Source organism: Rhinolophus sinicus, chromosome 16 (genome assembly GCF_057876585.1).
Source record: "Rhinolophus sinicus isolate RSI-liver-muscle chromosome 16, RSI-T2T, whole genome shotgun sequence".
Taxonomy (NCBI): Eukaryota; Metazoa; Chordata; class Mammalia; order Chiroptera; family Rhinolophidae; genus Rhinolophus; species Rhinolophus sinicus.
In genome coordinates this window covers 26,984,048-27,008,364 of record NC_142516.1, presented here as the reverse complement: position 1 = coordinate 27,008,364, position 24,317 = coordinate 26,984,048, and the positions used below count along the sequence as shown (strand labels likewise).

At 39.4% G+C, this 24,317-nt stretch overlaps 1 protein-coding gene across 1 annotated transcript; it reads right to left on the bottom strand.

The window, feature by feature from the left end:
- Positions 1–1,258: 1,258 nt before the first annotated feature.
- Positions 1,259–13,462, bottom strand: BAAT (bile acid-CoA:amino acid N-acyltransferase). Its single transcript, XM_019729245.2, has 4 exons — positions 13,192–13,462; positions 6,494–6,993; positions 6,054–6,256; positions 1,259–2,885 (listed from the first exon to the last, which is right to left on the bottom strand). The coding sequence occupies exons 2-4, from the start codon at positions 6,954–6,956 to the stop codon at positions 2,289–2,291; spliced, it is 1,263 nt and encodes a 420-aa protein (XP_019584804.2). The 5' UTR covers positions 6,957–6,993; positions 13,192–13,462; the 3' UTR covers positions 1,259–2,288.
- Positions 13,463–24,317: the final 10,855 nt, after the last annotated feature.

Below are 24,317 nucleotides of genomic sequence, written 5' to 3'. Positions count from 1 at the left end.
AATTAAAGAGGGAGAGCAAAATATAGGCAGATGAACATAAATCTTTTAAAATAATAGCTTGAGTTTTTACTTTGGAAAAATTGCCAAATGGATGACAAAGCCAAGAATTAAAAAGACAGGTTGTAAGAAACAGTGAGGAGCAAAGAAATTATTAAAGCACAGTCATGTTAAATAATTATTCATTGTGAAAAAAAAATCAATCTGAAATTAATGGGGAGCGTCATGGAGGAAAAGATGCAGTATATGCTAAAGTTCTTATCTTCAGGGGCAGAAAGGTAAATATATTGATTATATATCTTATTTTTTTAACTTTTTATTATAAAAAAATTACAAACACACATAAAAGTAGAGAAAACAAATGAACCTCACTATACCTGTCATCTAGATGTACTAATTGTTCACATTTCCCACTTTCCTGTAGTACTTTAAAACAATTCCCAGATATTGTGACCCTTTACCTCTAAATATGTCAGTATTCATCTCTAAATAGTGACTTTTTTATAAAACCACAATACCATTATAACACCTAACAAGATAACAACTTTTAGTATAATTTGATATCTAGTCCATATTCAAACTTCTCTCACTGTCTCAAAAATGTGTTTTACAGTTACTTTGTTCAAACCAGACCCACACAGAGCATTTGGTTGATGTGTCTCTTAAGTCGCTTTTAATTCTGAATAGCCCTCCAGCTCACTCCTATGGGGGGCGGGGGAATCCACAAAGTAAAAAAATTTCACATTTTTCATGCAACTAACTTACCAACAAGACCAGGTCAGTTGGTAATTGACTTGTGAAGAGATCACATCATAGAATACCTCACACTCTGGATTTATTTGACTGTCTCCTTGTAAGTGCCATTTAATCTGTTCTCTAGCCACTATATTAATAAGACATTTGATCTAAAGGCTTGATTAGGTTCAAGTTTAATTGTTATTAGAAGTAGTTCTAAGTAGTGCTGGGCATTCCACATTACATCTCGTCATGAAGCATATTGTATCAAATTGACCATTTTTGGAGATGCTTAGTTTGATCAGTTGGGTTCAGATGGTGACAGTCTGGCCCCTCCATTGCAAAGTGACATCGTTCCTCCCCCCCGCTTCCTTATAACCAGCAAGATACCTATAGGATGATACTCTGTGCTTTGGTAAAATTACTCTTGGGCTTAAGAGGGGAGAAGAAAGTAAATTAGAAACTATTTAGAAATTAACAAAATGAGAGTGCTGCGTTTCACGAAGTCAGAAAAATAAACACAAAAAACGGCAGAAGGAATGAATTTATTTTAAAGAAACAGAAATTGATGAATCAGAAAAAAATAGATTTGACCCGTAAACAAACCAAAAGCTGTTCTTGGAAAAGATCAATAAAATAGGCAAATATTTGGCAAGTCAGACTGAGAGGAAAAAGAGAAACCATGCAAATAAACAACATGGAATACATGAAATATTATAAGAGAAAAACTTGTTCTAGAAAATATGGGTGAAATTCTGAGAAAATATAAATGACCTGGTTGGCTCCACAATAAATTATAAAATCTGAATTAGTCGATGTGAGAAATTCATCTATTAAAATTAGATGAATAAGCAAAATTAGTTCATTAATGAATGTATATCACCACATTAACAGATTGAAGGAGGAAAGCATTAGGAAAATCATAATAGCTAACTCATATAGATATACTGTTCTAAAAACTTTAAATATATTAACTCATTTAATTTCAATAAATGCTACAAAGGCACTTGATTAAATTCAATCCCATTCCTGATTAAAACTGTAAAAAATATATATTTTAGGAATAAAAAGAAGCATCACTATTTAAAAAAAAATTAAAGTACTGGCAATCTATAGCAAGCATTACACTTGATGGTGACATTAGAAATTTTCATATCAAGTGTCAGAAACTCAACTCAAAATAGTTTAAACAGAAAACGTATTTCCACAAGTAGCTTCAAAATTCCAGGGAGTTTATCTAGATTGGCAATACCTGCCTCATTGGTATCCCTAACTGGGGTACAAAAGATTATTCAGTTTGCAAGGGTATCATAATTCTGAAATAGCAATGTATCCTGATGCATATAAACTAAGATTCAATTTACAAAAATCCAAAGTACATACAAACTGGTCAGAAACAGTTGAAATGCAACTATGCCTTGGTCCTTTGATTTGTCCAATTTCCTTCCAGTGCATTCAAGATGACTGAAAATAGAGAAATCAGAAGAGCCCCTGCTACATCCCTGCTTTATCCTTGTTTTTTGTCTCCCTACCTCATCATCACCCTTAGTCTTTGCTTAGAGTTTGCTGCTGGTCTGAATGAGGTGTTGCCTGAAGAATTTCTGGATCTCTCCCCAGGCGTGCTCCTGGGCTGCGGCGTGTGCAACAGGGTCTCCTCCCCAGAGCAGGGGAACGGGAAAGTAATGGGAGTTCCAGGAAGCATAGCACAGAGGCGTATAGGGGGGCTCTATGAGGTGGCCTGCCCCGGGGTAGACCAGCATCCTTCCATTGCTTCTCCCATGACTCTGCAGCTGGTCCAGTGCCTGTTCAGCATATTCTTTGCTATTGATGGATTCGTCATTCTCTCCTACAATGAAGAGGATCTGACCCTGGGCCTTTTCAATAGGATATACGCTCTGCTGATTCCGTTTATCCCGAGGGTTCCCCCTGAAGTGGCGGAGGCGCACAGCCCCTAAAACATCAATCTGAATGCGTTCCAGAAATGACTGGATGGGTGTCATAACCAGATCCCTGTACCTGAGCGGAAAATCACAGACGGCATTGGGTCCATTGATGCAGACAATGGCTACCACCTGCCTCAGGAAGCAGGCCATGGCCAGCGCGAACTCCGCACCTTTGCTCACAGAGATCACTCCGATTCCCAGCTTTCGGATCTGAAGCACAAAACAAAGGGAACTGGTTACAGGACATACTCTGAGAAGGAGCTGTCATACAGGCCATACGCTAGTATGATGGACAGTCAGAAAACGGTAGGTGGGAGTCCTGGCACTCGAGTTGACCAGCTTCTGTGACTGAGAACACTACCTACTTACCCTCTCTGAGCCTTATTGTCTTATGGGGGTGATAATATTACCTACCTTGCAGGGTTGTTATGAGAATCAAGTGAAACAACAGAAATAAAAACTCTTCATCAAATGCAGAATTCTATAAAAGAATCTAATGCACCAGCAACATTCGAGTTTACAAGAGCAGAGCCAGATAAGCTTTCTGAAATATCAAATTTTTCTCTCCAGCTAGCAAAAGAGGTTTCCTGGGTTCTTTCAAATATTATGTTAATGTAATTCATATTTAAATAGCATTTTACAAAGGATTTGCACATCCATTAAACCAAAGGCAAATCCTGAAAGCACTGGGGGTGTGTAACAAGGAAAGACTTGGGTTCTACCAACATCTGAATTTCAGTACCCAGTCCAACAGGAAAAGTAGTAGGTCACAGAAAGGAAAGTCTGAGAGAGGAAAGGAAGAGCATTCTGGACAGACAACAGCAAAGACATAGCGACCTGGTGTGTTTATTTTGCTCACAATTGTATTCCCAGCACCTTTCTGTCATGAGAATCACCTGAAAGAAAACTTTATTAAATTAAAGTTTTCTGAGATCCAGTTCTTCAAGTTTCTACTTCAATCGGGCTGAGTGGACCCAAGAAATGGATACTATAAAATACTTCCTAGGAAATCCAATGTGCTTCCACCTTTGGGAACCATCCACATCAGGAACAAATTGGGGAGTGAGAGAGGAGGGCTGTAACTGGAGGTAAGAAACTGGTTAATACACACCTGCAGTATCACAGGTGAGCAATGATGAGAGAACAAACTAAAACAGTGGCAGGGGGGATAAAGAGGGTGTGATGTATTGAGAAAGATTCAAGAGTAGAACCTAAAATGCTTTGGGATTGGTTGGGGCGTGGAGAAAGGGAGAGGGAAGACACCAGATGGGCAAAGATGACATGTGGATTTATTGAGAGTTTACTATATGCTAGACCCTAGGCCAAGTGCTTTACACAGATTATCTCAGTTAGTTCTTCCAAGAAAAGAGATTCAGGAAGTTTAAGTCTCGCTCAAGGTTATAACAGTATCAAGGGTCAGAGGGGGAATTGAACCTCTTCTGCTGAATCTAAATCCAAATTGAATTTTGGCAATTGCCCTTTCTTCTCAGACAATGTCACAAACAGATTTGAAATGAAAATAAAATTAACTTGAAAACATTAAAATGGGATTTCATTCCTGTGGGGACAGAGCCAGGAGTGCAGTTTCCAGGGTCTCGGCCTCACTTGGAAAGGTGCTGGCTCAGGTAGTAAATGGCCATCAACTGTGATTGGATAGCCATCAGCTGTGGCTAGTTGGCTGTCAGCTGTAACCAGTGAGCCATTGGTCACTAATATAACTGCCGTGGCTTCACTAGCAGCAAATGGGGGCTAGCAAGAAGATGGAGGCTGAGATAGCAAGAATGGATTGCAGTTAGCAAGTCGGGTGATTGGCAGACAGAGAAACGGACAGCAGGTTGCGGGTCGTGTGGATCCAGCCTCCAGTGAGATTATAGTGCCTCCAGTAAGACTATAGTGGTATAACTCCCCTATCTATGGCTCCGTGGGTATTCCTTTTTGGCCTAGCCATATCCTGCGTTCTTATGTGGAGAGCAGGATCAGAGACCCCGCAGGCTGCCCCACACGACAAATGGTGCAGCGAGCAGGGTCTCCCGCACAACAGATGGTGACACTGAAAATGCTCCAACAGGAAACATATCTTCTCTCACCTTAAAAAGACTCAAGGCTCTCCTAGGAGAAAAGGATACAAGTCAGGGAGTCAGGATGACTCAAGATTTGAAGCAGACATTGCCAGAAAGTCTCTGTCACTTACTGGCGATGTAGTTTGGGCACATTACTTCATCTGAGTAGGCTATCTCATCTGAAAAATGAGGATGATGTCAATAGTACTTACTTCTCAGGGTTATCAGGAGCATTAAATGAGATAGTGCATATGAAGTATTTAGCATAGAGTCTAACAAAGAGTCATTTAATGTTAGCTGGCACAATTATGTTACCACTGTTAGGTTGAACCATAAGAAGAAATGTGAACATTTTTTAACTAGAATATTAAGTTTATATGGTTCAACTTAATAGAATGTCAACTCTGACACCTATGTTTCTTCTTTTAGTCATTACCACAAATATCAGTACTTTGGGACCTCCTGAGGAGAGCTAAATCATAAATCGTCTGATATTTAATTCCTAGCAAAAACGCTGAGTTATGAGATATCCTATTCCAGTCCTTATCAGACTTGAATGTGCATACAAATCACCTGGGGATCTTGTTAAAATGAAGATGCTGATTCAGAGATGGGGCCTGAGAGTCTGCATTCAAATGCTCCCAGGTGATGCCGAAGCCATGGACCACACTTGGGATAGTACAACGATACTTGACAAAGAGTTCTAAAATGACCCTTCCTTTCCACATTCCTTTCCCTAGGCTACCTCCTGACATTGAACCCTCACTTTAAAGCTTACTTCTGCTTCTAGATTTGAAAATAACTAAAGAGCTAATTCAGCTGATCAGCTAGTATAGCCGAGTCAGTTTTTCAGGTAATCCTGCTCTGATCTCATGGCCTAGTTCTAACATCGAACTTCTGCATTGTTCTTAGTCTCAGGGCTCTTTAGTGTGACTTACTTGAGCATTACCCATGCTGAGATAATCACAGAAGTTTGAAAACATGTCAAGCCAGAAAATTCGTGATTTGAGATTAGTGGCTGATAAAACACTGAAGAGCCACGTGTGAATAAATGACAAGCACTTTAAATGTAAGAAGTCTTGGCTTTTTTCCCATTGAAAATAACCATAGTATATCCACCTTTTTTTATAGTCTTCTTTGTGCCAGTAAGCACAAAGCTGATCTCTAATCAACCCCACAATCCTACAAGGCAAGTATTAACATTCCCATAACTGGTAAAATGTAAAAAATCTAAACAGACTGGTAAAATAGGCAGAATGGACGTTTGTGATTCTTTTTGTCTTTTGCTGTGATGTTGCAAGGTAAAATTTTTTAATACCTTGGGATGAGCTAGTAGCAAGTTGGCAGCTTCTTCAAAATATTCCAGGTCCACATCCTCCAGATGTTTGGGCAGGTCTTCATAGGCAAAATATGCTAATGCCAGCACTGCAAAGCCATGAGCGGCCAAAAGACTGGCTCGAAATTCAACTAGACCTCCGATGCCCCCAAACAAATCAATGATTCCTGGGAAAGGGCCTTCCCCTGACAACAACAAAGAGAGAAGAGAATGGGATCAGAAAGAGTGAAAAGAGGGTCAGGTAGACAGCCATGAAGGTAGAGACCTAGCAAAATGAATTCCACCTTCACACACAAACAGACAATGGCATGCTAGTTGTAATATATTGCGGGAAATACTAGTTCTCCAAAAATTTGATGCCATTTGTTTTAGTTTTTACTTCCATCAACAATGTTTTCCCTGCCACCAAAGATTAGTCTCACCTGGAGGGAGAAAAAGGGCTCCTCGCACACGGCCTTCTCGGATCTGTACCCGCTGTGTCCCAGGGTCGGAAAACCAGCGCTGCACCACCTGGCTGACCCTGGGCTCAACTGTGGCTGAATCTTGGAAGCCAACTGAGTCGTATAGGTCCAGAGTGACCAAAAAGGGGCTGTTCATCACATCTCTCTTGAGCAGCCTCCCAAAAGTCCTCTCAGGCTTCAGAGACCAAAAGAGGCCCATCGGATGGACGCCCACGTAGTCGCCTCCAAATGAAGGAGCCTGCTTCAGGTCCAACTCACCAGCTTCATTAGACCTATAGAAGGCTTTGGAACGGAACAGTTTTCCCTTCTCATCCTTCAGAGTTGCCGTAAGGGTCACCATCTGCAACGGGGGCAGGCCCGTCACTCGGATGTGCACTGGTTCATCTGCAAGGGCACTTGCAGGGGTAGCTGTCAGCTGCAACATTAGCAACTAGCAAAGAGAGCCAGTGATATTTCCGGTCCTGCAGTGGATGAGGAGATTCTGAGTTAGAGACTTAAATTCCAAGGAAAAGGTCTAAACAAGGCTTACATTAGGTCTCGCCAAGTTGGACTTCTACAACAGTGCAAAATATGCAGAACATCTGGAGGAGGGAGAAGACATGCAGATAGTACCCATTATTCTCAGTTTACCTAGGAGGAAACAGGTTAAGTGATACGATCAAAGTCTCTTAAATAATTAATAGTAGAACGGGAAATTCAGGCTAGGTCTGACACAGCCTCCTGTCTTATCCATTATAACAATGCATAAATCTCAGTTTTGTGGTTTTTGAGTAAATTGAACTTTAATTACTCATGTGACCAATTTCACAGGGTGTTTGTTAGGACTCAAAGGGGTAATGTATGATAAAGGGCTTATAGGAAGGATTAGTGCTGCTTTCAGCCCTCACACTTACCTAGGGTACAGTTACATAAACAAGAAATATATTGTGGTGGTGTTTATTTTTTTTAATCTCTAATCCCTCCCTGCCTTTGTAAGATTGACTTCCATCTCTTTTCACAGTTCCTTATTGTTTGTTTTTTTCAAGGGAAAATAAAACTTGATGCTCTTGTCTCTGCTTTTACGCCTTTCCAATAGAGTGATAAATGTCAAAGTGTTTGTAATAAAGAGACTGTAATATACATTTTGATCAGCCATTTCTTACTCTGCTCAATTATGAGGAAAATTTGGGTGTTTTCTTTTTATCTTTCCTTCTTTCCTTCCTCCCTCCCTTCTTTCTGTCTTTCCTTCCTTCCCTCCTGTCTTCTACACCTCATTCCACAGAAGATTTGAACCTATTTACAGAAAAGCAGATACAGAGTGAAATAATGATAAAATAGGATCTAGGAAAATATGCGCTAGAACCAGAGGCATTGGTCAAAGAAAACCTGGAGCATAAAAAGTAGAGCAGTCTGTGGCCTGTAAGTTTGGTACTGAATTAGTGATAGCCAAAGGAAAAAAGGCATTTCCCTTGTTCTAACTATTCTCACAGAAAAAGTTACCAGTTCCTCAGGGGAAAGGAGAAAATGAAGCCTTTCCAAAATTTAGCTCTAAAAAAAAATTCCTCATATGAGACTTTGACATAGGTATGTACCTTTTTTTTTCAACAAATCTTCACACAAATTGTAGTTATAGATGTCCCCTCAAAAAGCTTGATTCTTCAAGGGATCCTTAATTTTTGTATGGACGAATACAAAATAAAGGCTTTGGGTTTTAGATCTGTGAGTAGAAAAGCTTTCAAGAAAATAAACTGGCTCTGGCAGTGCAGGGACAGAAAGGAAGCTCTTAGTGTCTAATTCTTCGCTATAGAAAGAGTCTGTGGAGGTGACCAAGGGAAAAATGCCTTTTTGGCACTTACTTTAAAAAACTGATTTTCTGCAAAGGCCACACTGCCTCCCAACCTGATCCCCCATCAAAAGCCAGCATCACGGACCATTTTTATGTAAACTTAAATTCATGGTCAATGGAAAAATTTAGAATTAATTGAATGATTGTGAATGTTTTTCCTTAATATTGGGAAAGTTCTTGACAGAAGAAAGTGGCATCAGTTGAAACTTCATGGGTCTTTCACTCATGTTAGGGAAATAAGACACATAACATATATTTTTTTAAATCCCATGTCCCATGCGACATGTTGGTGCTCTGTCGATAATTTTGGGTCTGATCCTTCCTGTAAGCCTCTGTATCTGCTGTTTCCTTTGTCCCCCTAGAAGAGATAATTAAGAAGGGATCATGGATTTCCCCGGTTTTACAAATCCTTTCCCAACTCTTCTTGTTATCATTCTCCTTCTTAAAACTTCCATGCAATGTATTGACTCAATACCTATTTTATTTTCAAGTTAAATTACTTTGACTTGCTTGCCATACCCACTCTCCAGCATGCATCCTGCATCTGGTCTGCTCCTCCCAAGCGGACAGCAGGCTTTTCAAGGGCAGCAACTATGTGCTAAAACTTTAGGGATCCTATTGATACTCATGTAGTAACTCATACAAGGTACATGCTTAGGTATTACGAGATTTATAACTGGCAGAAAAAAAAATAGCACAAGAAGTATAATAAAAATACTCTACTTATCTAAAGCTTTTGTAATATAAAATACTAGGGGTTTCTTCCCCAATCATTGCTCCTCTTTATCTGGAAATTACCCACAGAAGCCCAGAGGTAGACAGTCCACAGCTGTTTATACCATGTGACTTCCACCCTGGGGCCATCGCTGATTGGATCATGGCTGGATATGTGATTCAAGACGTGGCAAGGATGTTCTCCACTTGCCAATTTAGAATTGGATCTCAGAAATCACTAGTCACTCTATCAGGGTCAGAATTAAAGGTGAGGCCAAAACGTACCTAGGTAGCAAAATTTTCTGGCATGCCAAGCCCCTGAAGTCCTGAAAGATTGGACCCTGAGAGCCTCTCTTGCCTCACCCTGTTCCTGGTCCTGGACTCTTTGCATGTGGCTGAATCCACAAGATTCAGAAGCTATGTCCAGATCATCACAGAAAGCCAGACTTGGGGTGGAGTGTGGGAGTGTGAGGAGAGACAGACAGAGACAGAGAGAAACGTGGTGGTTCTTATCCTAAGAAACCCCTGAAGAAAGGGTAGCTCATTTAGAAGGTCAGGGGTTATGTAGACACATATAATAGGAAAGGAGGTAGGTTTCAGAAGATTTCAGTCTGTGAGAGAATCTATCTTAGAGCTAGAATTTTGTTTTGGCACTCAGCTGACCATTGAATGCTTGATGTTTTGTCTCCAATTTTTCTGGAGTTCCTATCAAATGTGTTCATTTATTGATTCTGACTTGTCATAAATTCCCCATAATAGACATTATTATCTTATGTCTATTTTTTTTTTTTTTTGCCATTTACACCAAGTTATATGCAAGAGATTAGATTATAGTGAAGCTTCCTATAAGAAGCAGGAGTTCTCCCAAGGGGATGTGGTTTAGACATAAACAAAACCATGCAACAAACAAAAACAGAGAGAGACACAGACACAGAGACATAGAGAGAGAGAGACCACTTGATCAGTCAGTAGTGTGTGCTTGTGAACGGCATCTTAGGTTTCCTGACCAAAGACTAGGAAGGGGCCTTAAGGTGATAAGTAAATCTAGCATCACTGCCCTTGGGCTAAATGAAGTCATCTTCTGTCACAAGTTGACAAGGCAAAGTGTAACCTCATGATGATTTGGTAGGGATCCAAAGCAGTTTGACAAATTGCTTTTTCAAAAACTGATTGTAAGCCTAACAGACCTCGGACTTATCAGGCCTATGTTTCATCTGTTTCTTATATAACACTCCGTGACCAATTCAGTGGAAACAAGAAAAGTCTAGGATTAAAATGCCTACAACATACATGTGGCTGTGTGCACACACACACACACACACACACACACACACACACACACACAAAGACTTTGTACCGATATACTAGAGATCCTCAACTGCGGTTCTGTGGAGCCCTGCGGCTCTGCAATATGTCACTAGGGTTTCCACAGAGCTCTTAATTGGGAAAAAAGAAACAATTTTTGAACTTCAAGTGTCATGTGATGCTAGTGCATGCAATGATGGATAATGCTGAGCAGCCCTATTAGTGATTTCTTTACCGGTCTTTCATCCTCATAAGGCCGTTTGCAAAAGGACCATGTTCAATTGGTTGAGTCTATTCTCAGATTTAGATGCAAGATAGGGGAGGCTGTTGGTTAGGAAGCACTATATTGCATGGAGAGGAACATGGTAGACTCATGATGTTTGCCTCTCCTTCCTGAATTACTTATTCCAAGCTTCCCTTATGTTTGGTGGAATGAGTGAAGGGAGCAAACTCCACTGGTATAATAAAAAATCAGAGAAAACTTTGCATTCTAAAAAATGAATTTTTACACACTGCAACTCAGCTGTACCCCGACACTTTGCCATTGCTCTAAACATTGCAAAGTATGGACAGTGTAAGAAGAGCATTGTAATAAAAATTACTGTTTTTTTAGGGGTTTTTTTTTTTTCATTTTGTTACTGATTATGCCACTCTTTTATATTTTAGTAAGCATTTACATTTTACAAATATGTCTATGGTCCAATAAGGTGATTTTTTTTTTTTTTTAGAATAAATGTAATGGGAGGATTGAAGAACTAGGGACAAATCTTGTTAGATGAGTGATGAGGAATTGCCATCTTCCGAATCATTTCACAAAGGACGATGGTCTTTACACTGAAGCTTCTGCTCAGTGGAATTTCTATTACTTGGTAATACAACATGTCCTGTTACACTGTGCATAATCTTTAGCACACAATTTAAAAAGGGAGCAATAGCTCACGGAAACTTGAAAAGAAAATCACATACCACAATCACTTGACAAGTAAGGGACCCGATTATTTGAAATGGCTGTTAAAATTATATCCTCCCCTCAATTTCCTGTTTTCCTCTAATAGCAAGCAATTGTTGAATCATGGCTGCCAGCTTCATTTAAGGGTAAAGTTTGTATCCTTTGGCCTAGCACTTAAGACCCTTTGCAGGGGACTGGCTCTGCCATGTGTCCACAGGCAAAGCTTGAACCACCGTATGACCTAAAATCTGGGTAGAATGCCCAGGAACATTCCAAGATATGCAATCTTCAGAGGAGGCTTCACAAGACTGTTTTCTTATGTCTCTCCCTGTCTGGAGGAGGGGGAGGGGAGGAAAAGGGGAGGTTGCCACAAGGTAATTTTCCCATCCACCTCCCTGGTTCCGAAGAGGCATAGACCTTCTAGCTCACTCCCACACCCCTTTAGGGCAGAGCTGTAGGCTCTATGGCCATTTTGCTGCAGTCTAGAGTTGGCTTCTCAGCAACACAGTATATCACAACTGTGTTAAAGTCATAGGTCCATTTTGTTTCAGTGTCATCCTTTTGGTGTGTGAGACAAAGACTCAGAGAGCTGGCACCTTTAGCTTCTTTTGCCTTTCCTATCTACATAAGTAATAAACTGTCTGAATTTAAAAGGAGCTCATTATTTCTTTACCCACTGAATCTGTATGTCTTAGCCACATGTAACTAAATAAATTTCAATTAATTAAACACAAACAAACTTAAAAATTTAGTTCTTCAGTCAGACTAACCACATTTTAATTGCTCAGTAAATACATGTAACTAGTGGCTACTGCCTTGGGCAATGTAAATATAGAACATTTCCATCATCGTAGAATATTCTATTGGACGACACTACTCTAGATTATAAATCATTCCTCAAGGGCAGGAATTCTACCTTGTTCAACAGTCTATTCCTCAAGTCCTAGAATAGTGCCTGGCAATTACTCTGTGTTTGAGAAATTAAATGAAAAAATAAATGATAAATGGAAAAAAAAAAATTTAGTCAAATTTCTGAGAGAGTATGAAGAAGAATGAAAACCCAAATAAATTTTATAGGCTTCTTCTGAAGATAGGAGACTCCTCAAAATCCAATGGAATAAAATTTCCAGGCTTCCTCATGTCTTTGCAACAGAAGAAAGACTCTGCACACTACACTTTATCAATGAAACCAAGGAAATGAAGCCATCAGAGTGCAAGAAACCAGAACTCAGCTGCCTCACACAAGGTTGGCCTTGTTGTGGTTGGACATGGAACCCTCAGCAATATGGATGTAACCTGATAGGGGCTGAAAGCTGAAAGCTGAAACTACATTGTTGAGCAGGTTCCAGACCTCCGGACTGCCAGGGTGAAGGGGATCAAGTCAATGCCCCTGCCAGAATTTGACCTTTTAGGAGGAAGGGCAGTTAAGAACTGTCAACACACCAACATATCAGCAGGCAGGAAACAAAGAATAATCGAGAGGGAAGGTCATCCATAGAAATGAAAATTTACTAAATCAACACACGAAAATTCCATTCCCTTTTGGAGCCTGTTGCTTTTCTTTCTTCACAACATCACAAGCACTTCCTCCCCCTCCTTCCAAGCAATAAATCCTAGAAAAAAATTCTTGAGTCAAGAAACAATCTCTCCATAAATTCGCTAGCTGGACATGACTTTTATAGGCAAGAGTTTCTGAGCAATAAACCACCAGAGATGGTAATTGCTCGTCTCTCAGAGAACTGTGCCACCTGCCGAGATGAAACACACAGCAAAATGAAAGCAGCCTTCCCAGATGCTCTGCCACTGAAATCAGGAAGCAGCCTTTCTCTGCGAAGCCATGACAGTCCCGATTGCCCAAACACTTACCCTGAATTCCGCGGCAGGAAGTACTCTGGAGCAGGATGGCTTGTTGAGGCAACTAGCACCACCCGGACACTTGCCTGTTGCTCACTAATTTGTATCCCTCAAAACAATCCAGCTTTCTGTGCAAAGTTCAAATTGTTTCCACAGAAACTGTCAGCAGCTCCTTTTGAAGCCCCAAGTGACAGCGCTACCAGCATTTGCTGTCACGGGGCCTGGGCAGAGGCTCAGTCCAGCTGGTGCACGTATCAGTGCAAGGATTTCATAATGGAGTCTCATATTTCATCACATGGCTCTGGTTTTAAAGACTTTTCCCTTGACTCTCGTCTCCTTTGCTTCAGTTCCGTCTGAATCTCCTCCTCTAAATAACCGGAGGCCAAATGAATCCGCAGCTGGTGCTGCCTGCGCTGCTCAGCCAATAGATCAACACAGGAGTTGGGCCATAGAATAAGCGTTTATTATTAGGGCACTGGTGCTCTGAGAAGGCATCAGATTAACACCTTCAAAAACAGCCTTAACATTTTCAGACTGGCTGGGGGTATTTCAGGGAAAATCAGGGCATTCTCCCAGAGGCTGCATGACATCCCAGAGGTCTGTTCTCCTTTCATGAGGCCCACCTCTGTCATCGTATCTCTTGTGGCACCAGCAGTCCATCCAGAACTGTGGGGTAGTAACCTGGGAAAATGCTAAGCAATAGAATTTGTAATTAGCTAGCATCTACAAGGTGATCTTCTAAGCTAAGGAGCCTGAACCAGGACCAGGCATCCCAGAGGCATCCTGAGCTCAGCCACAGGGGAAGTGAAGCCAGCAAGGATGGGGGCAGGGCACCCCAGAGGCATTCTGAGTACAGGGGTCCAGCTAGACCTTGCTTTAGTCTCTTAGACAGCTACCTTTTGGGTGGCTTCTAAGAAGTTGAGTTCCAAATATCCATCTTCAGAGCAGTGTGGGTTTAAGATTTGCCTGAAGAGTCTCTTGAAGACTCCTGGGTATTGCACCCAGAGATTCTGACTTGCTAGGTCTGGGTAAGGTTCTAGGATCTGTATTTTTAACAGATGCTAATCCATAGCCCAGTTAGCAAACCACGCTTCCAAAAGACAGAAGAAGCCCTCCCCATGCAAAAATGCCTCCTCAGGACCAGAACCTCTGAAATCTGCCCCATTGTTCATCCCATCAGCGTCCATTGTCAAAATGTACAAATGATTCAACCTACAGAATATAGACTGTGATTACAGGCTGTGAATTCTTTGAAGGAGGAGACCATGTCCTTTAATTTTTGCATATTTTGCAGCCAGTGAGGTACAGTTCAGAGAACACTGGTCTCTGAAATCAGAGACCCTCATTCCTTTATTAATCCATGTGACTAACTTCAGGCAAATTCCTTAGCTTTCCTTGTGTTTCAGCTTTCTAACTTGTGGAACGGGAGTGATATGATAAAATGGATTAAAAGTGAAAACAGCTTTGAGGATAAGGGGCTGATCTTGGAAGTCATGGGCAGATTGGAACGTCTGGGAGAAGAGAAGGTGTTTGGCACCACAGCTCTTCCACTGGATGACAGGAACCTTGGTAGGATAACAAGACTCCCAGCTTAGTGACTAATTCCTAGGACCATATCCAAGGATGGGAGGTGGGGTGGTGGAGAAGTACAGTACAAATAGACTGCTGTGTTTACTAAGACTCCAGAGAAGCCCAGGAAAGGGTGGGCAAGTCATAATGCTTCAATGCCCAGGTGACAAAGTGGGGTGTAGGTTAAATTGGCACAGACCAGGCCTCCACTCTGCCGCCCAGAACAAAAGACATCAGGGAACTTGGCACTCCATGGACCCTTAAGGGATGTAGCAAATGAGGAGTGGGGACGTTGGCAGAAGCACAGGGCAGTAAAGTGCTGACTGTACAAAGGAGGCATTAGGGACCATCAATATCGAGTGTGAACCGTGTAGAAAAGACTGCGGTCCTCTAAGGAAGCAGGAATTCTATCTCCAGCCTGCCTTCAGGCTCAAGACTGCAACACCAACACTTCCCGAGATCTCTAGCCTTCTGGCCTGTCCCACAATCCTGTGAGCCAATTTCTTAAATCTGTCTCTGTCTGTCTGTCTCTGTCTCTCTCTCTCTCTGTCTCTCTCTGTCTCTGTCTCTGTCTCTCTCTCTCTCTCTCTGTCTCTCTCTCTCTCTCTCTCTCTCTCTCTCTCTCTCTCTCTCTCTCTCTCGGTATATTGACTGGTCCTGAGAATTTACTCACATAAGACAGATTAGGAGGAGAGAAGCATACAAATTTATATAAGTTTTATGTGACACAGAAGCCCTCATAGGCAATGAAGACCCAAAGAAATGGCAAATCCTACTTGCTTTTATATTAGTTTAAACAAGGAAAGGCAATTGTGGAAAAGTAAGCTGTGTGGGGAGGCTAAAGGAAGATAAGAATTATTTTAACAAAGTCTGTTTATATAGAATTCTCTCGATCTCAACTGCTTGTCCTTGATAATAAGACTATTACTTTCCTTCTGGTACCGGGAAGACATCTTCCATCTGGGAGTTTCAGGAAGAAAAAGGGGAGGGTCAGAGGGCCTTCTTGCATCTGCTGTTTTTTTAAATGCTAATACATTTTATGTCAAAGAGGCATATTTGGGGGTGAAATATTCTGGTTTCCTTCAAAGGAGAGGGAAGAAAAGCAGCAAAAATAAGTGATTCTGGAATGAAGACTATTCTAATGGGTCAGAGTCACCAGGTGTACTTCGGGGATTTCATGGAGCCTCCACCCACCTGCAGCACAATCAGTGGGAAACAGTGACTCCCTTTCAATTACTTCCCCTTAACTGCCTAAAAAATTGTGACGGGGGTGGGATATTGTGATTTATAAGAAATATATATATATATTTGTTCTTTGTCCACAATTCCTGGCTCACAACTCCTAAACCCTTGGAATTCCCTAAATGTTGAGAAGGATAAAGATAGCTTTTGTTATGTGATGAGATGACTTTTAGAAGCAACTAAGGATGGGGGCTGGTTGCCAGGGGACCAAACCAAGCAAGAGATTACTGTTGGAAATTTCAGTCCCACCCCCAGGGAGGAGAGAGGGGCTGGAGGTTGAACCAATTGCCAAAGGACAATGATCTCAACTTAATGTGGCAATCATGCAATGACCTATGCCTAAATTGAAACTCAGACTTGACAGAACCCCCAAAAGAAGTTTAAGAGATGATTTTGAACAGCATGGGGAAATTGAAGTGATTGAAATCACGACTGACTGAGGCAGTGGCAAGAGGAGAGGCTTTGCTTTTATAACCTTTGATGACCATAACCGTAGACAAAATTGTCATTCAGAAATACCATACCGTGAATGGCCACAACTGTGAAGTAAGGAAAGCCCTATCTAAGCAAATGTTTCATCCAGTCAGAGTCGAAGTGGTTCCAGAAACTTCCGTATTGGCCGTGGAGGTGGTTTTGGTGGGAATGACAACTTTGGTCGTGGAGGAAACTTCAGTGGTCGAGGTGGCTTTGGAGGCAGTCGTAGTGGAGGAAGATATGGTGGCAGTGGGGAGGGCTATACTGGATTTGGTGATGATGGAAGCAAGTTTGGAAGTGGCGGAAGCTACAATGATTTTGGCAATTACAAAATCAATCTTCAAATTTGGACCCATGAAAGGAAGAAACTTTGGAGGCAAAAGCCACTATGGTGGTGGAGGTCAATCCTTTGCCAAACAAAACCAAGATGGCTATGGAGATTCCAGCAGCAGCAGTAATTATAGCAGTGGAGGTTTTAATTACTGCCAGGAAACAAAGCTTAGCAGGAGAGGAGAGCCAGAGAAGTGACAGGGAAACTACAGGTTAACCTAGCACAGTGGAGCCAGGGCTTCGCTACCACAAAGAAGACATGCTTTAGACGATACTCCTGTGTATGGGCAAAAAACTCAAGGACTGTATTTGTGACTAATTGTAAAACAGGTTATTTTAGTTTCTGTTCTGTGGAAAGTTTAAAGCATTCCAACAAAGTGTTTTAATGTAATTTTTTTTGTACCCATGCTGTTGATTGCTAAATGGAATAGTCTGATCATGATTTTAAATAAATGTGTCTTTTTAAAAATATGCTGTGTAAAGTTAGTCTACTCTGAAGACATCTGGGTAAATTACCCCAAAGTATGAAGTTATAATTTCTTCAGGGTGATGCCAAGTTCCATTTGAAATTTATTTACAAGCTGCTTGGGCTCAGAAGCCACTTTCTTCATAAACCTTGGTGTAATTGAATTGACAGTTACTGTGTTGTGACCTCGAGTTTATCATTAAAAGGAGAGTCATGGTGTTTATTTGGTTGCTAATGATTCTTGGCACATTCTATGCAATATACCTAAATTAAATTATGGTACCAGATAAAATTATAGATGGAAATGAAGCTTGTGTATCATCCATGGTCATGTGTAATCAATAAATGGTTTAATATTTAAAAAAAGTTACGGCCCTAAAGCAAGGACAGCAAATATGAGAGAACATGACAATCCAGAGTAACCTGAGACCTTGACTGCAAGTTCCTTCCCCTTGAGTGTGGCCCAAATTTGGTGCGGGGAGGGCAGCCTTCCCCCAGAAGCCTGCCAAAGAAAGCCTTTGTAATTGCCTATGGTCAGGTCTGAAAAATCATGGATTCCTGATATGTATTTTAATCTCTAAAGTAAACACACACACACACACACACACACACACACACACACACAATTTAATTCACCCCAAAGGAGGCTGGTGTTCCAATTACTGTGGCTGTGTAACAAACAACTCAGAAATTTAGAGGTGTGTAACAGTTACTTATTATGGTCATATATTCTGGGGTTGGGGATTAGAATAGGGCTCAGTGGGATCAGTTTGTCTCTGTGCCATGATGTCTGGTATTTCAACTGGAAGATCAAAATTCAGGCTAATAAAATTGTCAGGACAGTCGGATTGTAATGGTGGCACCAAATCTTCTATTTTGAGGCTTGAATCTCTGGTATAATTTGATTTAACAAGTTTAATTTAGCTTGGGACTTTTTGAAAGAAAGCTTTTTTTCTTTCTTTCCTTTGCTTCCTTTCCTTGGCTTCCTTTCCACCAACTGTTAATGGTTTTGCTTCCTATACATTTAGCATGCAGACCAGTTTTACTGTTTCTGTTTACTTCAGCCCAGTGCTGGCTCTGTGACTTGCGAAAGGCTTTGCATCTGTGTGGGATCCAACCTGACTCCAATTTAAATCCGCATAAGATACACAAAGGTGGCCATAACCGTTGGCTTAACTGCACCTTCCCCCGCCCCAACTGACAAAGCTGAACTCTAGAAAATTCCACTACAAAAATCACCAGAAGTCTCATTTTTTTACGTCTGGGAGTTGATGCTGGCTCACAACTGGGAGCATCATTTCTCTCCTCTACATGGTCCTCCGTGTGGTCTTTCTGTATAGGCTATTTATTTGGGCTTCCTCACAGCCTGGTCTCTGTGTGCCAAGGGCAATCATCCCAAGACAGGTAGAGCCAAATAGAGACTAGACTATATCTTTTTATATCCTAACCTTGGAGGTCACATAACATAATCTCTGCCATCTTCAGTAAAGGAAGGATAACACTCTACCTAGACTTGTCCTGATGGTCAAAACCTCAAATATGTTGTTTATAGTCCAACTGAGCTATAAGAGAAGAAACAGCTTACTCCCCTCTTCTCACTCTAGTTTCCTATTAACTTTGAAAATTTTCGAATCCGGTCCCCTCCTGTCTTCTCTCTTTTCATTCTCTATGCTTACTAAATCTCACCCTCTTAAAAATAGTGCCTACATTTTACTCACACATTTTATCAATTTTAATTATAAACAAGTTGAACTCTATTGGTAATATTTGAGCATATTTTCCCTCTACAAAGGATGTCAAGGTCTTGGACTTACTACCAAAGGGTTTCAAAGTAGCTGAGAATTACTAATGTGGTCACGGTAACAGGTAACAAAGTGCTTTTTCTTGGGTAAAATTTCTACTTTTAGAATTTGGGCAAGACAAAAATCTCCCATCAATTTCCTCCCTCTCCCCAACTAATTCACAGGGGCTCTTGAGATAGTTATAAAAGAAGCATTAGTGGGAGTTTACGTGACAAGAAAATAAAATCACTACCTCCATAAAACTATTGGGTCCTTATTTACTTGAAGTGATGAACAGAGCATTTTAAAAGTACAAAGTTAAGGAAACTATTAGTAAATTAAACTATCTTAATTTTAAGGACTTCTGATCAGCCAAATGCTCTATAAAAAATACTCGAAAACACAAGCTGCTAACTTGCAATAGACTTCTGTTACACATAAAACTGATTAGGAATTAATAGGCAGGATACATAAAGAATTCCTAAAAACTCAATTTATAAAAGTCTCTGTTAAATATGAGAAAAAGACTTAAATAGACACTTTCCAGAAGAGAAAACACAAGTATAAGCATATGGAAAAAAGGCTTAATCTCATTAGTCATCAGAAAGATGCAAATTAAAATCATGGGTATATTTACACCTACAAGACTGGCAAAATTAAAAACTCTGAACATAAGAATTGGTTAGGAAGTAGATCACCAAGATTCAAACTCTGCTAGAGGAATGTAAATGAGTGCAATCCCTTTAGAAAGCAATTTGGCATTATCTACTAAATGTGACAAAATAACTTTTGACCCAGCAATTCCATTTCTAGATATATACCCAATAGAAATGTGTGCACAAGTGTATCAGCAATTATGTACAAAAATATTCATAGCAGTATTTTCAAGCTATTAAAAAAGTAGCAACAACCAAATATCTATTAACATAGATATTTAATAGATATAAAATGAATGAATAAATTTTGGTATATTCATGCAGTGGAGTACTATAAAGCAATAAAAATAAATGAATCTCAACTACATGCAATAACCAAGATGAATCTCACAAACATAATATTGAGTGTTAGATGCCAGTCATAAATGAATACACATAAATGAATCTTACGAATTTTTATGTGCTAACTAAAACTCTAGGGCATAGTTTTAGAGTAAATCTTCAAGCAAAAGCAAGAAAGGAATTACCAAGAGTCATGATTGTGGTGAAAACTTATCAATGCAGCTTACATTAATAGATTGCAAGTAAATGGATGAAAAATAATGTACCGTGCAACAGTAAGCATAAGAAACCCAAAGTGGCTATTTTAATGCCAGATGATGTAGCGTTTAAGACCAAGAGTACTACCAGAGATAAGAGATAAGGACAAGATCATAAAAATCTTAAATCCTAATAATGGATTTCAAAATATATGGAGTGAAATTTGACAGAATTACAGGGAGAAATAAACAATTTCATAATCATGGTTGGAAATTTTAATACACTTCTCTCAGCATTTGATAGAACTTGACAAAAATCAGTAAAGGCATAGATTTAAACAACACTATTAATGACCTTGACCAAATAACTATTCATAGGACAAACACAACAACTTCAAGTGCACATGTATGTTGAACAAGATAGTCCATAAACTGTGCCATAAAATTAATCTTAATAAATGTAAATATATCAAAATCCTTTTTCTGACAATGGAATTAAATTGAATACTAATAATATTTAGAAACCCCAAATATTTGAAAATCAATGGGTCAAGGAAGAAATCATGGGTCAAGGAACAAGAAATCACACCAGAAATCAGAAAATATTTCAAAGTGAATGATAATGGAAGTACAATATAAGAAATTTTTAGAATGAAACTAAAGAGAAAAAGGAAAGTTTGTCATTTCAAAGACTTAGACTAGCAAATCTAAAATCAAAGTCCTAAGGCTTTACTTTAAGAAACTAGAAAAGGAGGAAAGTAAACCCAAAGTTAAGTAGAACAAAGGAAATAATAAAAGCACATATCAGTGAAATAGAAAATAAACAATAGAAAAAAGTTAACAAAGATAAAAGTTGTTTCTTTGAGACCAACAAAATTGATAAATTCCAACCTAGATTGATCAAATAAAAACAAGATAGAATGCAAATGAAAAATACCCAAAATGAAATAGGGCTTATCACTGGAGATCCAATAGACATTAAAAGGAAAATAAAGTAGTCCCCTTATCCACATTTTTGCTTTTCAGTTTCAGTTACCCCAGCTCTGAAAATATCACATGGAAAATTCTAGAAATAAACAATTCATAAGTTTTAAATTGCTTGCCATTATGCGTGGGAGGCAAATCATCCTTTTGTCCAGTGTATCCACCTGTATACGCTTCCTGCTCATTTGTCACTTAGTAGCTGTCTGAAATGTTGTGGTATAGCAGTGCTTTGTGTTCAGGTAACCCTTTTAGTAGCCCACGGCTGCGTCACAATGCCTATCATTCCCCTCACTTCATCTCATCACGTAGGCATTGTATTGTCTCTCACAGCATCACAAGAAGGGTGAGTACAGTACATTTTGAGAGAACACCGTAACTTTTACTACAGTATATTGTTATAATTGTCTTATTATTGTTGTTGTTAATCTTACTGTGCCTAATTTATAAATTAAACTTTATCATAGGTATGTATAGGAAAAAACAGTATTTTTGGTATTGTCTGAAGTTTCTGGCACCCACTGGGGGTCTTGGAACATCCCATTGGGATAAGGGGGGGACTGCTGTAAGAGAATATTATGAACAACTTTATGCCAACTAATTTGAGAACTTAAGACTACATGAATAAATGCTTTGTAAAATACAACTTACTGAGTTTCAAAGTAAAGGAGATTAAGTAGACATGAAAACAAAATGCAAAGGATGAACCAGGATTGATTGAATCAGGTGAAATTGCTACGGAAGTCATTACTAAGACATTGGTGAAATTTGAATATGAACAATGTATGATTAGTGTTGCATCAGTGTTAAATATTTTGAATTTGGTATTTCATGATGGAAAGCAGAAACTTGATGGTAGCTGCACTCTGCTACTGTACAACTAAGGTTAACACTGGAATTCTGTGGAATCAGAGGGTAACTTTAGAGACTACTTTTGAATTCAGAAACCATTCAAGTGAAAACATTAGGACTTTGGCACTATGAAACAAGCTAATGAAAATAAGATTGCAAAGTAATTGCAGACAAGATTAAGTTCATGCATGCAGATATGACTGAATTCAAGGTACGTGTTCCTTTGTACGTTAGGATACACGGAACGCAAACTAATGGGATCAGAAATCAAAGCAGGACTTAGTTATCCATTCCAAGGCTTAGGGTCAAGAAATTTAGTGGAACAACTTTCACTTCTGAGCAGGAGGGAGGTTTGTGGCACACCAATATTCAAAGAACTAGAAAAGCTAGAGAAAACAATAACATAAAAGAAAAAACTGGCAAAACTTTAAATATCCAATTAAGAGAATATGGCTAATTATGTGACGTCCAGTTCTGGAAAAACATGAGATTAATCAAATTTGTTATTCTTAAGACTGTTTTAAGATAACCAGAAGTGCTCAGAGTGTGAAGGGGGCAGGAGAACATGTCACAGTAAATTTTAAATACAGGAAGTTATTTTTTTTTTTTTAATTTGGAAATATATCAGAATGTTAGGTGATTATGAGAGCCACAGGATAGAAATGTTTCGTTTTTCTTTCCCAATTTTCTCAAAAAAAAATGTGCTTTTATAATCAGAGAAATGACATTAAAATAGTCTGTTTTTTGCTGCTTGAAATAAATGCTGTTTATGTAAGACCATTCCTATTAACCCCGAACCTATTATATTAGATTTTATGTGAGCATACTTATTGATATCAAATGCTCAACTAAGTAAAATTTACATCTTTATTAAGTTTATGGGGGTGACTAATAACATTGTTTCAATTGTACAATTCTACTATCATCTTATTATATTGCATCGTGTCACCACCCAGACGTTTCCTTCCGTCACCATGTATTTTACCTCCTTCACTCATTCTCCCCTACCCCTTTCCCTTCTAGTAACCTTCATACTGTTGTCTGTGTTTACATTTTGTTTTGTTTGTTGCTTTGTTTTATGAGTGAAATGACATGGTTCTTATCCTTTCCTGTCTGACTTATTTTGCTTAACATGATAATCTCAAGATCCATGTTGTCACAGAGGACAGTATTTCATTCTTTCTTACGGCTGAGCAGCGTTCCATTTTATGTTTGTACATCCTCTTTATCCAATAATTGATAACTTTTATATAGCAATCATTTAATTTTTAAAAATATAAACCTTTTGTAATTACATCATGTCTGGTTACCTCAGTAAACAAGTTAGCACACCTAATTTAATCTCTTCACGAAAACTGAAGGTCATTATTAGGATATATTTATTGCATTAGACTGTAAACCAGTGACACCCTCCAGAGTTATGCTCAATGTGCAGTTTACCTTCCCATTTAGCTAAACTTCCCACAGCTGTTGTTTCAGGGGATGATACTTGTCTCCCACCTCAATATCGTAGCATCTAGGGCCATGTTACTCAAATCATTATCAGCACTACCTAGGTTTTCAGACATGCAGAAGAGTAGGACCCACTCTTGACCTACAAAATCAGAATCTGCTTTTTAAAAAGATCCCCCAGCGATTCAATGCACACTAAATTTTGAGTAACACTGCTCCAGGCTACAAAGGAGTAATTTCTTCTGCCTTAACACACTTACGTGAAGCCTGCTTTTGGAGTTGTCCAGTTGAAACTGTTTTCCCACACTGCCCTTAAAATCCCTTATTTTCATCTTTCCCTTTACACATTTTTCTGCGTCTCCAGATCAGAAGAGTTGTGTGGGAAATGAGATAACCAAATCCTATAAAATTCAAATGTGTCCATTTCCATGCTGAACCCCTTTTCCACAGAAGCAGAAGGGAACTAACAGCTCTAATGTTAAAGCTCGAGGGCTCCAGACACTGACACTCCAGACACTTCTGAAGTTCTTAAATGCAGAGGTAACTGAAAATCTGATTATCCGCTGATGACATTTACATGGCATGACTGTACAATACTAACTTTTCAAATCAAGCCAGAATTTATATACCCGTGTGATTTTTGCTCTCTTCAAATGAGTCACCATGGGAAAGAGAGTAAATGCAATTTCCTTCATTTAAAACTTATCACCTTCCTTTCAGAATTATCAGTAGAGTCAAGATAAAATATAAGAAATTCCTTCTCCCTGTCTCATTACTCTCTAACCATGTCTAAAGT

Bases quoted from the DNA above. Each gene is read 5' to 3' on its own strand.
- BAAT (XM_019729245.2), bottom strand. From the start codon at position 6,956: ATGTTGCAGCTGACAGCTACCCCTGCAAGTGCCCTTGCAGATGAACCA. The intron at 6,257-6,493 runs GTGAGACTAATC...TGTTGTTGTCAG, and splicing joins AGCCCTTTTTCTCCCTCCAG to GGGAAGGCCCTTTCCCAGGA. The intron at 2,886-6,053 runs GTATTAAAAAAT...TTTGTGCTTCAG, and splicing joins TGCTACTAGCTCATCCCAAG to ATCCGAAAGCTGGGAATCGG.